The sequence below is a fragment of the Filicampus tigris genome, chromosome 2, assembly GCF_054856515.1.
Source record: "Filicampus tigris isolate MCC_2025a chromosome 2, RoL_Ftig_1.0, whole genome shotgun sequence".
Lineage (NCBI taxonomy): Eukaryota > Metazoa > Chordata > Actinopteri > Syngnathiformes > Syngnathidae > Filicampus > Filicampus tigris.
In genome coordinates, this window is record NC_141218.1 from 1,646,340 (window position 1) to 1,661,069 (window position 14,730).

The following is a 14,730-nucleotide window of genomic DNA, read 5'->3' on the forward strand; positions in this document are numbered from 1 at the left end:
AACAAATATCTATTTATGCATTTTTACATAAAAATGACAATACAACTCAACTAAAGTTTGCCCATCTCTGCCTTAGACGGTCTTCCTCCTCTGTCTCTGATAGTTCAAGTTTCGGTGCTAATGTTCATTCAGCATCAAAATGTTCAATGTAGCAAAACAAGTTAGCGTCTCCTTCTCGCATCTGTGACAGCAAATGCGGAATGTCACATCGGGCCACTTTGCATCAACTCCAGGCCAATCGGCGCGCTCCCTGCTGACACCCAGCGCCGTGTCACAACAAGTCGACGTTGGCGGCGGCCGCGACCCGACAGTACCGGGCCACTGGTCAGACGCGGTGACGGATCCCCTAACATGACACCCGCATACCTCCCCTCGTGCCCGAGCGTGTGGAGGGTCCTGAGCTGATGGCTGGCTGACAGGTTAAGATGACAACGACAAAAAAACAGGACCCACACACGCAAACGCGCAAAGACTAACTTCTGCGTCAAATGTGCACTGGTCACTCAGGTTGACGGTACGCACCAGACAAAATGGAGGAGCGCGGCAAAGATGGGACTCAGTCACGTTTAGGAGGAATCCTCACATTGCAAAATTGCAGATTGAAGTCCGACCCAAGTCAAGTCGTGTATGTTGTTCCCCACCTCTGGAATGCACACCGAGGATGATTTGCGAGCTGCCAGGCAACAAGGTCATTTGCTTGATGACTGCAGTCCATCTCAAAGCAACAGGAGACCACCAAGGGCCAGTTTGAGGACTCAGATCCCTCAACCCATTCAACCAACCCCCACCAACAATTCCAAACCACACGATTAAACACTCCGGCAAAACTTGTGATGTTCAAATGCATCCCCTAAGAACTGTATCTTTGTTACACCAGTGACCTAATCCGACTCTTGAAGAGCAATTAAAAGATGAACGTAGACTTTAAGAAAGTAACCGTGTGATCTTTTCTGTTTCTGTCCCCCCTCACCCCGCTCGGCTCTGAGCGCCTGCTGCATGCTAATATGAAAGTGTAACCATGGCTCTCTTCCAGAGACATTCCAAACACAGTGGGAAAAGAAAAGACTTGAAGGGGGACGCGGATGGAGAGGGGCGAAAAAAAAAAACCCAAAAAACATTTCCCTTTTATTCTTAACTTTGGAATCCGGCTTTCCTTTCAATACCAACTTCCCCCTTTGCCATACAAAGAGGGTCTTGGGAGGACTAAAAACGGATCCCAATAGAGACACTTTGTGCCTCAAGACACCATTGAAAGTCAGATTATTGACCATAGAAAGCTAAAACGTTTGGAGAAATGCTCCTGTAAAGCTTCCCGAGAGCCAAGTGTTCAACTTGCAATAATTGCCACTTGATAAAACAGAGGTGAAAAAAAAACAAACGACAGTTGCTGGTCATAGCCTTTACGCAGTTGCTTCACCATTCGAATCTATTGTTCGTCGGTCTGTTTTGGTGTGTGCACATTTTAGGCAAAATAACAAAAGCTGTGGGTGTCCTTGTATGCCTGGCTCTGTAAAATGACATTGAATGATGTATTGTTTGAGACTAAGTAGAGCAGGACACCTTTCTTTTTTTTATTGTCAAATTCAATCGATGAACTCGCAAGAGTAGTTTCTCCGGGAGTCTCGGGTGTTTTTTTGGAAGTCGCTGCGCCGGTTTCATCTCCTCATCCTGTCTTTTCTTACGGGAGGAATGTGCACGCGGAGGCGGACCGAGGAGACGGGGAAGGAAGCGAAGAAGAGAGCTTGACGGTGGGCGGGGGGAGGGGAGCGCCGGTTGGGCCAAGCTATCAGTCGCGAGAGGAGGCGATACCTTTGACTCGGCGGGAGTCTGTTCTGAGGAAGCTGCAGCATTTATTGCCAACATTCCAGACAGAGACTCACCCTTATTCAAATTCCCCTGGTTCACTCACCTAAGAGACCATCCACAATAGACCATTTGTGATTTTTTGACAATGCGACTCCTGTGTTTTTTAGATGACCTGTAATAAACCGGATAGAAGCTAAAACCCACCCTGATCAGATTGCAATTGATGACCCCCTTGGACGTTCACCTTGAGGGCATTTGTCTCAACTATCACCAGGGTGTATCTGATGATTGTTTGAATTCACACGAGTGGAATTACAGTAGGCTTTATCAGTCGCCGTAGGGATACATGTTGACTGGTGTGATGTGGATACTTCTCGGATACTCCGCCTGTCTCGGGTGGCATATCCGTCTGCTTGCCCATTAAAAATGAAACGCGGCTTCTTAAATTCAAACCTGGTTGCCGTTTTTTCGCTTACTCACTCAACTCAAATTTTGAGTGGCCCCTTCCATCTCCCTGTATCCCTTCATCTTTATTGCCATCTGCTAAAGGTATTTACAGCTGGAGGTACTCACCATCGCCCAATGCTAGCCTGCAAATGAGATGTAATTGTACCACTAATTCCAAACAATGTGCTCACCATCCAGGGATGAAGGAAATGAAAATCAAATCCAAGAGGTCGCACATTACTGCCGTGAATGCTGCATTGTGTTTTCACTGGCCCGACCTGGACTTGAGTCAGAAACGTCGCATACTTTTTCTTTCCCCTCCCAGACAGGAAACAGGCTGGGTTAAGCCTCCAAATCTACCTGTGACTTTGTTTGCATTGTTCATCTCGAAGGATGGCAGCTTTGCTCAATCACCCGTGGCTGTCGCAGCTGGCTTTCAATCACAGGCACGCCCCCCCCTCACCCCCTTTTCCCCCTTCAGAGGCTGCCGATGCTGAAGCCGAAGCCGACCTCCTCTGCGAGGTCCCAGCATCTGGTAACCATAAAGCGAACGAGTGCTAACTTGTAATGAAAGTGGTACATTAAAAGCCATGCTACTCTCGGGATGGGCACAGCGTGGGGTAAAGCCATGCACTTTGTGCGCGGCTATGTGTGCGTTTCAGCATACAAGCAGAGCCACTTGATGAGGTTTTGATCTCTTTCTCATCCCCGAATTGAAGGAGGACAAATCCCCCAATCCCAAATCATAGTCAGGAGCAGAAAGCATCCACAATACCACACTGTACCACTTCCTGAATTAACATTAGCATAAACAAACTTGCCTCTCAAAGTGATTTGTCGCGGCGACTTTTATTAGCTTTCCACTAGGTCGGCCTAGTAAAACACCATCTAAAGTAATGGTCGGGAATAAAAGGTTTTCCTTTTACAAGCTGGACTTGGGCCGCGTGTTTGCGCATTTGTGTGCAAGTGCTGCCCTCGCTGGACTTGACTGGCAGATGGGTGAACTTCAGGGCCAGGAGGCGGGAGGAGGGCATGTTGTCGGTCAGCCTTAACAAATGCCCGGTGCTCGAAAGGGTGCTGAGAGGGAGTCAAGTCCGCGCCGCCGCCATTTCCACCATAACACTGACAGACAGCTTGTTTTTAGCGACTTCATCGCAAAAACAGCATAGGAAGCCCTCACATTTTGTTATAGAGCTCCTTATTTGAGTTCTTCTACACTAATGCCCTGCATCAAATAACGAAAAAACTAAATTGCTACCCTAACCTAAAAATTATTAGAATTGACCATACAGTAGCACCTTTATTTAGAATCACCACACTTTTGAGTTTTTTAAGATACCGTCACTTGGACAATTTTTTTCCCTTCGGGTTGCGAGCAAAACGTGAACGTTCTCGCCGGTTTCAGCTACTCTCAGCCTACTACACAAAAAACGTTGTGTTTTGTGTTCGAATTTTCCATTTTTGGTCAAGATGGGACTAATTCTTACATAGGTGAGTTTACGGGGAATAGTTGACGGGAAATAAAACTGAAATTGGTAAATATCGTAAATATGCAGGGGATGACTGTACTGTATATCGCCAACGTCTCATGAAAAACACTTGCTTCCACCATGCTGACTTGAATCTGGGAAAGAAAGAAGGAAATGCTTCACAGATCGAAAAGTTTGAGAAATGAAAGGAGCAAAGGTCACGGTGCAGATGGTGCTTACAGCAGATTCCGATCCAAAGCCCGCGGCAATACTGGCGTGAACTCCGTAGCCGCTCTGCAAACAAATTAGCTTTCTACCAACCATCTCACTGCACAGCGAATAAAAGAGGAAATTCAGGAACAAAATATTTCCCCTATCTTCATTTCCACAAACTAATTTTCCCTTTCCCTTGCTCGGCTGTTTCCAATTCATTAGGCAGCATTCTTTGCATTTGTGTCACTGAGAAAACAGTTTTCCCAGGGACAGAACGGCACTCCGCTAAGACAAATCCACAAGCAACACCTCACACACACACAAAAAAGAAGTGTTTGGGTGCGTAAACAAAGCAAACAAAACCAACATTTAACATCTTAACATCGACTCAAGTGTTGTTCTCACTCACGGAGCCGTTTTCCTTCTGGGTCCGCGGTTTTAATTACACAACAAATGTTTGGCTATCCGAGTGAGATCTGCATGAATATTTATACCGATTCATTTGTTGAGTGTTGATTGTAATTACACGGAAACATGATTTATTGCCAGGAGTGCCGTGTGCGCCAGTCAGCCGGAGAAAGCGAACTAGGTGGAAGTAACTAAAGAATTGCACGTTCACAGTCGCAACGGCAGCGCTTTGTGGGGAAACTCAGGCAAAGATTCAGAATTGTTAAGGGCGGTGTTTACGCTGCATGCTTCAAATGACAATTCAGAGTTTTCGCTCTCAGATACATTTGGGATGCGTCATGGCAGCCTGAAGAGGACACAAAAAAAAAAAAAAAAAAAAAAAAACATGGAACTGAATCTCCTCAGAACAGAAAGACAATGAGGGGGGTAGGACTGAATAATGACTTGAGAATGTCAGGAAGCAACAAGGGCCCGGCGACAGAGCCGACCCGGGACTACGTCTGCATCTAATTATGGACCGCATTGACCGTTTGTAGAGTCATTTATTATGATAACGGCAAAGCCGGCCGGTGCTGAATACATGTCTTTCATTACCTGCCTTCCGCCGTTACCTCTGTGCGGCACTCCGAGAGGGAATGAGAGCTACAGAGGCGGTGAGGGAGAGCGACCGAGACAGTGGGGGAGGGAAAGAAAGCGGCTTCTACTTTAATGAAATGCTCTTACTGCTTAACTCACTGACACTGCTCAATAACGCCTTCGATCAAGCAACACGCATCGACGGCGGCTCCTGCGGCAAAGACGCCGCCGGAGAGGAATGCTCTTATCTTTACCTCCGCACTGCCGCTTAGACTCGCGGGGCCCTCGTTCGCTCACCGTCCTTCCTCAATAAATACATGAAAAACATTCTTTCCCCTGTGGGCCAGCACCAAGGCTGAGGGGCAGACATGTTTACAGGTCTGGTCCCCAGAGTCCTATCGATGCATTTGGGGGTGTTAAAAGTAATGAAAGTTGTTGGCAACTATTGTAGGAGAACATTTAGTCGTGCTCTTTGGTAGCCGTTATTGTGCAGCCCTACTATTCATGATGGATAGGCCCTGCTGCTAATCACTCTTTCAAGGGGTTTGTATTAGCCTAAAGATTCCATTAACACCACGGAAAAAGGATTATCAGCAAAGCTCATGATGTACACAATCATGAAACCATGTCACAAACGACTGCGTTCAGTAGTTTGATTATTCAGCATGAACGAACCACCTTCACATGAAGCTCACCAATAGTATTAGCCAGCATACTTACCTAAATAACACGCTAGCATCAACTGACGAGACACGAGCAAACAAATACGCACACTAGTGAAGGATCGAAATCTATATGAATGGCTTTATATTAGCCAACAGGTTAACCAAAAACCAAAATGGGAATTACACATCGCATAATCAGTTCAAAGTCTCAGAGTCGGCGTGCCCTGATCGGAGCACGGGGCCAGCTGGAAAAGATCAGCCCCATAGACAGGGCCAGCCAGGGAGGAGACCAGCCCACATTATGTTTGCATTTTGAAGATGGATAAATGTGAGGGCCGCATGTTAGACCGCGGCCCTTTTCTGCCCTCGCCCGTCTCGGGTGAGAGCGTTCGCGAGGATAGAAAAACTGCCCAGATCGGATCATTGAATGATTCCTGAACTTCAGAGATGAAAAAGAAAATAGACGAGCAAATTCAATCGACTTGCATGAGTCTTTATTTACATTGGATACCTCCTTGAAATATTAAACAAACACGCATTGAATAAGTCCTTGTTTTGTAACTTGCTAATTGGGCTTATGCCCTCGAGACCTGCAAAACATTCCAACAAATGGTGACCCTGACGTGATCACTAGTACAAATGGGTAGGGTAGGGCAGCTGTATTAATATTGCATTTATATTTCATGCACAAAGTTGCTCAATGTGCTTCACATACTAAAAAATACAACAATCAAAGGCTTTTACAAACAAAAGATTTAACATGTTGAAAGAGAAAGTAAAACAATAAAAAATCACTAAAAGAATGTGCAGCGCAAGAACAAGAGTTTGGAAAAATTGATGGCAGAAACGCTTTCAAAGATCTTCATCAGAAAAAAGTGTCAATTTTAAGATGGATTTAAAAGCATTTCCACTTTGTTGGCAGCTTATTCCATTCGCGTGCAGCATAACAGCTAAATGCTGATTCACTATATTTACTTTGAACTCTGAGCTCCACTAATTGACCTGAGTCTGCTGACCTCGGAACGATTCTGGGCCAAAGACATTCAGTGATTTCGAGACCAGTAGCGGACTTTTTAAATCTATTCTACAGCTGACTGGGAGCCAGTGTAAATCCTTTAGCACCGGCATCATATGTTTTTTGTTCTGCTCAAACCCTAAGCTGTGTGACTTATGCAGATTTAATAAGTCATTAAAATGACCATTTGGTTGTTAGAGAATACGGGCAAAGCAGACCACACGGGCTATTAACAGCTGTACCAGAAGAGAAGCATAAAACAAACTTTGACTTGGTCTGTTCTCTCACACGAGGCGCATTCGAGGGCCGGCCAACCAAACAGGACATTTCAAAGGCAGATGGAAAAAAAAAACCCTCAAAACACCGTCAAAGAATTAAACCTAGCTAACACCACCATTCCACAAGATATCCCCAAAGTAATACCTTTATTACCTAGGCTTGAACACAAAAAGGCTGAATCGGTGAGTTATTCAGTGAACGACAGAGGACACATTCCCCAAAATATCAGCAGAGAGGTGACACTGCGAATGCCAAACTGCTATTTGGGGAATCGCTGTATAGTAGCTCGCTTTAGCGTCACGACATGAGAGGCAAACTCCTTTGACTCTCTTTGGAATCTTCCTGAAAAGCCTGTCTGCTTTTGTTTCTTCCCTGAACTCCCTTCTGAGGACACAACTCCCTTCTAAGCGTCCCTTTTATAGTGACCCCCGGCCATTTGGTTTCTCTTGTAGCCGTTTCGCCGAGTGACCTTCTCGGTGGTGAGCCAGCCCCAGGACCCTCACCAGCAGGGATCGCTGCAGAGCTGCTACGACAGCGGCCTGGACGAGTCCGAGACGCCCAGCAGCAAGAGTTCGTCGGGGCCCCGACTGGGCGCCCTGCCCCTACCCGAGGACAGCTACGAGAGGACCACGCCGGATGGCAGTGTCGGTGAGGCAGAGCACATGGAAAATGGTAGGGGCAAACACTGAAAGGAAATTGAGATAAGACAGAGGGAACACACACACGCACATACTGCCCAGAGCGTTCAAGCGGGACGGCAGGGAGACGGTCGCAGACGTGTGAGGTTGTCCGGGTATTTACAAAGCAACTTTTAACTACTCGCTGCAACAGGATAGTCGATTAGCGCCAACGTGCTGACATGCATACAAAACAGCACTTTGGCTTTTACTTGAACCGTCCGTCCGTCCGTCCATCCATCCATCCATCCACTTCCTACATTTGTCTTCATTAGTGTCGCGAGTGAGCTGTAGCCTATCCCCGCTCACAGTGGGGCGAGAAGCGGGGGTTGCACCCTGGACTATTGCCAGCCAATCGCAGCGCGCATGCTAACCACTAGTTCATCGCGCTGCCCGACAGAAATACATCAATGACATCAAAACCTTTCAGACCAACGTTTTCTTATTTCTGGAGGCTGCTTTGGACCATTCCCAAAGAACCGCATCTCCGCACCGTATCTCGCCTTGTCTTCGAAATAAAGTGGGGGGAGGGGCACAACCATTGGGGGCTAATACCCTACTTGAATTGGTAAGAAGCTGTGTTGGCAGTTGCTGTGTGTTTGCCTGGAGGCCTGCATGAAAAAGCTAATATTTCTCTAAACGTGGGATCGACCTGCTGTGGAGAGACGACAACCTCTGAGTGAGATCGTGAGCGAGTGAAGTAGTATGAAGTAGACCAACATACATTTGAGTGAATGTGATACTTATACTTGCTAACAACTAGAGAGATTTGCAGAAGGTAAACATTTATCAAGTCCGGAATCAAGCTTCTGACAGATTTAAGGTTGCACGGGAATTTCTTCATTCCAGAGTTGATGCCTTTGTGTAGTTATGTCAGTATCATCTTCCACTAGCAGCAATTTAAGACAAATATGAGTAATCAAGGTAACTGGATTAACGGCCTCGCCATGACCTTTGACGCATGGGGACTCGGGCGAAGCAAACAGATGTCCGACGTCAGATGAGCAGATGGCATTAATGCGGACTGATAGGGGATTGTTGGGTACGGGCAGAAAGGTCTTCCTTGTAGATGTGTTAAAAAAAAAAAGAAAATCTTCAGACAAGGGGCACTTTTTGGAGTGTATTCCTAACTGCCTGCTTTCATAAATGAGGCGGGAGATCATTTGTTCGTGGTGCTGAGATCCCAGCCCTTTCAACGAAACCAAAGCGTCCTTGAGGAAGACCTCAAGGAAGCTCACTCGCGCCTTAAGAGGGCGTCAGTTCAACACCTAAGTGCAAAATAAATGCAATTATCAAAGGCAAATATGGGCTAACTGCTCAAGCCTCTGAGGGGGGAGGAGCTAATTATACTCATTAGCTCCTCCAATACTTGTTCATTTGTCAAAGACAACCCGTTTGAACTACCCTTGTTTGATATCTGTCAGCGTTAACTCGGCTGTTGTCTCAGCGCGTAGATTCTGACTCCCACCCACCCTTTGCTTCAGACCCTCACACACACACACACACACACACGCGTACAGCCTTCATCCAGGTTGGGCTCAGGAGTGTCGAAAAATCCCACGGTTGACAGCAGATATTGAAAACGGGGGACGCAGGAGTACGGCATCTGGAATGCTGCCGCCTGCCGCCTTGATCTCGATGCACAGCTGGGCCATTTCACTTATTCATGAGCTCACCCTCACACCCCATCAGATATTCATAAACGAATGCCTTGTGAGTCAAACAGCCAATTAAGTTCTTCCAGCGACGCGCCTCGTGCCCTGCTATTGATCAGCACGTGGCTCAAAGGAGTGGCGGGGGCTTTTCCCAACCTTTGGACTTCCAATCCTAATAAACAACATGCTGCCGCATCATCCCGAGCGAGGGGCGCCAATGTCAAACCTCAGAAGGAGAAGAGCCGCCGGCGCTCTGTGTCAGAGGTGGCGGACTCCAGTCACGTGACGAGTGGGAATTTATTTTAGGCCTCGGGACTAAAACTTATGAAAGAGACTACTTCACTTTGACTTGGTATTCATGAAACTCGACCTAAAGAAGACAACTTGGCAAATTTTGCTTGTATAAGATTGAACATCTGCACTTCAGTGATAGTGAAGCTTTTTTGTCTTTGAAAGAAAAGTTATTTCCTTGTGTTGTGCTCGCCCATCCGCCAACCCGCCCGTCTGCTAAGATGCGGAGTGCAGAGGCCACTTCATGAAATGCGAACCACGGCGGGTCCTTCGAAGATTCTTAAATTTGTATTCAAGCGTTATGTTTTTGATCAAATCAGGAAAAAGGGGAAGGCGACAGGCGATCCTTGCAACGCAAAGATAAGAGACACAAAATCTATGTTTACTAACTCCATCTATTAATATTCAAAGACAATTATTTGGACGGTTTAGCAAACTCATTGCTAGTTGTTTGTGCGTTTTGGCTTTGGAACGGTTACAACAGCCATGCACAGTAAACTAACATTATTTATATATGAATACGTAGACAGGAAGTATACATATACATATACACACATATACATATATAAACACATATACACAAACAGATACACTGATATATACATATACGCATACACGTGTATATATATATATATATATATATATATATATATATATATATATATATATATATATATATACACACACGTATACATACACGTATACACATATATATATGTAAATAGATATATATCTATTTGCTTGATTGTTGCCACAGTAACTTGTGACTTGCTTGAAATGACTTGAAGTGACTTTGTCCCACCTTTGCAACAGTCTAGCGGCCACAAGCCAAGATCTGTGCCGTTCAAACAGCAGTGTGACTCACACAGTTGTGTCAATGCAATCCACGTTACCCTTTAGCTTAGCTTGTTTGTATAGAATTTACCGATCCCGGGGAAGGCGGTTGCCCATCTGTATGGTTTCTGACAACTTTGCAGGCGAAGCGAGTCGCCGGGAGCCAGAAAATCGTTAAAGCACTCCCGCAAGCCGAGGCGGCACCTTAAGGATGATCACTTGCAGATAGAAGAACCTTTTACTGGCCCGGACATCACTGAGAGTTCATTCACGCCGACTGCCGAGACGGATGAAGAGTGCAAATATATTGCAGCCTCGAAAAAGAGTAATAGCTCGTCCGAGCACGCCTCCCACACTCTTTTGCACTGACTGCCAGACGGGGGGGGGGGACGTTTTCCCTTAGTGGGAGATTACAAATGTTGCAGATGTTCGTATGGCAATGGACAAAACAGACGTGCGGAATTAGGGGAGTTTCTTTACCTTGAGTTTCAATATTTAATCTTTCTTGGATTTTAAATTTTTTTTTTTGCATTTTTTGCAGCGTGAGCTTCCTCACTACATCGCTGTTGTTGTGTCTGGCATTTTCCAAAGCCCGGTTCATAATGAGTGTGCGTGTGTGTTAACGAGGCAGCCCCGATAGTGGGGCCAGATGGCAAAGAAAGTGTGTTTAATTAAAACCATTCATATTTCAAGAGCGAGAGAGTCAATAGTGCTGGTCTTAGGGTTGATTTCCCCAAACGTGGTGGAGGGATGGCTGTGGAGGCAGAAGGCATGTGCGTGCTCCAGCCCCCTCCCAAAGGTCACGGCCCATATGTGCGCACAAATTAAAACACCGGAATGCAAAAATGGCAATCAGGACAGAAACGGGGCCGATGACAACACCTGTCGTGTGTATTATTCTCAGCTGGGGCTGCAAATTTCGCTCAATTCAAAACACAGCAAAATACGTATATCTGCATTCCATTAAATCAGCCTTAATTCCCAGTGACCTTGACTTTGACATTGCGAGATCAATGCTAGTTTTTGTCTTTTCCGTCTGTCGTTTCACATTGTGTCAGCATTCAGATTTTTCTAAGACAAAGTTATGTGGTTTGGGTATATACACAACATGTCAAGGAGGCTCTCTATTCACAGCACATTTATTTTTGCGCCTGTAGATTTTATACCACGTGCCTCCTATCCATCACCTGCTCCTCGCCGCCCCTATTTCTTTTTGTGATATACCCCCAGGCGAGGCGACAGTGAGCGAGATAGGCAGAACAAGAGGACCCGGTGAGATAACGCGAAGCGAGGGACCCGGAGGCAGCGAGATGGCCGCCCAGCGAATGACTAACATGGCAGAACAGAAGCTCGGAAAGCAGATGGAACAGCGGGGAGGCGGGAGAAGCCCAGGCGATATAGTGGGAGAAAATTAATTAATGAATGTGAAAAAAAGAAAAAGAAATAGAGGAAGACGTAGAGAAGGGGGGGAAAAAGAGGCATCGTCGGATAAGATGCCAGTGGGGAGTGGCGGCTGACAGAGACGTGATTGATCACTGCTCGGCTGGAGAAGGCAGGTATTCAAATCATACCCTTGTGTCGCATCCAAAGGTCCGGCCGGCTTCCTCCTCCTCACTGCCTCTGCACGCAAGCACACGTGAGCCATAAAGCCCCCGTTGTGCACCCCCAAAATCCCTTAACGTGCAATGGCTCATTCCGGAGGAAGAGATGTGTCTCGAGGCAAGAGAAGATTTGGACAGGAAAGTCACATAAAATACACATTTACTCATATAGAGTAAACTGCAGACAAGAATAATCAATTGATAATACTGCAGTGTGTGCGTATATATATATATATATATATATATATATATATATATATATATATATATATATATATATATATATATATATATTCACATTTCTAATTTTATTTGCTACAATTATCACTATTTATTTTAAAATTTACATCTTTCATATGTATTTGTTAATCACTCCTTATTTATTTACATATTGTTAAATACTGCATATAAATTACACATTTGCAGATTCCATTTTTAATATTTACACTATTAGACATACTAGTTCTCATTATTGCATTTTTGGAGGGGAGAGTAACACAATAGTTGGTAAAAAAAAAAGGATTAGAAGCACAGACATGCAAGCAAAAAAAAAAAAAAATTGCGCCCCAACCCCCCCACAAGGAGCCGAGACATTCAAGCAATTTCTGAACCCCTTTGTTTTGAATCTGAGTACATGCTAAAATACTAAAAGGTTTTCAATCACCACGTGATTTTTGAATTGCCACACAACTCACACACACAAACACAAACAGTTTGTCATGGCGGCGCAGAGACATGATTGTGTTTTTAATGAGGGCCTGCAGTCATGTTTATGTGCAGTCAAGCACAAGTCTGGCTCACATTCAAACAACTGCCGTCCCCTTTTTCTCCAGCTAGCATGCCGCGGCTATAGCGCGCATAACAGGTGTAACGTTTTGGTGGTTTCCCTCCCACCGACATCTCATTTTTATGGGGGGGAGGGGGCAATGTTTTGTTGTGAAGGAATGGGAATGAGCTGTAAGACCTGGAACGTGGTAGTTGTCGGTCCTTTAAATACCTCATTGTGCCAGGACTGTGCATATGTTTGTGAGTTCATGCCAAAAAAAAAAAGGAGAGGTGGTTTCATTCGTGCTGCTTTTCTCACTTGGGTAAGATGTGCTGGAATCCCCCAAAAAAACAAAACACACAAAAAAAAAACATTAATTCAGGCGTTCACACATTCTGTAGGTTTGACACTCGGACGGCGGCACCTCATGCATTCATTCATGTAGCCGCCAAACATCTCCCACAGACAAGGGGATGGAGCGCAAGGCACGTACGAACGCTGCATAATAACGCACAGGAAGGAACAAGTTTCGCCGGCTACGCATTGGCTTCACGCGTTGCCACGACAACGAGGCCGTGCGCTTGAATTTGTGTCTTCTGTGGCGATTGTGAAACGCCTGATTGGGGAGCGGCTCGAAGCGGATGTAGCGCGGCCGCGGCCAACACGAATCCCTCGTTTTTGGACAGCGAGAGCTTCTGTGTGTACACACACACACTTCCTGTTACGCCCTTCATCGCATTGATTCATTCCGTTGGACGGAGATATCTGGGCTTACACACCTTATCCTATTTTGACCTTTCGAGACAGGAATCACCGAAATGTGTATACACTTTTTTTTTTGCCCCCGCCTTGCCAATGTTTGCGCATGTTGTGTATGCAGCGTTCTTGTGTTCTGTAAGCAGCGAACGGGCCCGCCAGCTGCTTAACCTCTGACATTTGAGATACTTGTCGAATTAAATAAGAACTTGTGGGCTGAGAGAACAGCTTGCTGCCCTCGCTTCCAAGACGGCAACAGATTTTCCTATTGTAGTGGTGAAATGATCACTCTTAGGTGTTATTAATATGGGATTTGGCATTTTTGGCCATGGCGGTGGTCACACCAAGAGTATTTCTGACTGACTGGACTGATGAGTTTATCGAGATGGGAGCCGTTCGTTTGGTTACACTTTATAAATAAGCAATAGTTTATTTGTCCAAGTTTTCTGCCAAACTAAAACAACCAAACAAGTGCCTAAAGGAAGCCCTGCTAGCTTAATGCTGATGGAAATGAGCATCTATGCTGCACTGCTTTAACCCATTAGGCAGCGCATTGAACACAAATGGTTCAACATCATGTAGACAGATGATATAACAGTACTCTGTCATATTCTCTTTATCCTCTGCGTAGAGCAACTCATATTAGTGAGGAGTTCTAGGCAGGAAACGCCCCGCTGCAATATGACTGGCTGCTGTAAAGGGGAAAGGACAGCCTAGAACTCAAGTGTGAGTCATAACTTCATCAATAGTCTGTCTTATAGTGCCCCCAGGTGGCCAAACTGAGCACAACACAAGAGAAGCATTAAATTAAATTGGTCAACTGTGAAAATTAAAAAAAAAAAAAAAAGGCTCGATTAAATTATGTTATTAGTGTATGCTTTTATAAGGTACAATATTGCCGAGTGCTATTTTTCCACATTTCAACAATTTCTGTCATTTTATTGAGGAAGGCTGGAACGGATTGATGGCATTTGCATTCATCACAACAGGAAAAGATGATTGAAACAGGAAAAGATGATATGCTGCCATGCTATCACCTTTAGAGATCTTCTCCATCGAGTTAAGGCCAGGGCATGACCTCAGAGTTGTTCAACCCTTTTACAGCAAAATCTTCACTGATAATAAATAAAAAAAATTCGGCAATGATTTGATGATTCCCTCCTTGTTATTTCCTTCAGAGCTATTCAAGTAGCACCCTGCTCACGGAGACAATTACTGTGGTGAAGAAATGCTCTGCAAGAGGCCGGCTGATTACAGAAGTATCTAAATATT

The 14,730-nt window shown here is 45.3% G+C and overlaps 1 protein-coding gene and 1 long non-coding RNA gene across 7 annotated transcripts in view; one reads left to right on the forward strand and one right to left on the reverse strand.

Annotated features, from left to right (window-relative positions):
* LOC147150765 (uncharacterized) overlaps positions 1 to 14,730 on the reverse strand; it is a 495,403-nt gene that overhangs the window by 258,659 nt on the left and 222,014 nt on the right. The window lies entirely within an intron of this gene.
* The window catches only part of pcdh7b (protocadherin 7b), a 98,292-nt gene that overhangs the window by 45,013 nt on the left and 38,549 nt on the right, over positions 1 to 14,730 (forward strand). For 2 of the 5 annotated variants that reach the window (XM_086024333.1, XM_086024336.1), the window contains exon 2: positions 7,331 to 7,550. The exons of 2 other annotated variants lie outside the window; for them this stretch is intronic. In XM_086024333.1, the coding sequence (XP_085880459.1) occupies positions 7,331 to 7,550 (220 nt within the window). The remainder of the gene's footprint in view (positions 1 to 7,330; positions 7,551 to 14,730) is intronic. One more of the 5 variants, XM_086024334.1, reaches the window with a different exon arrangement.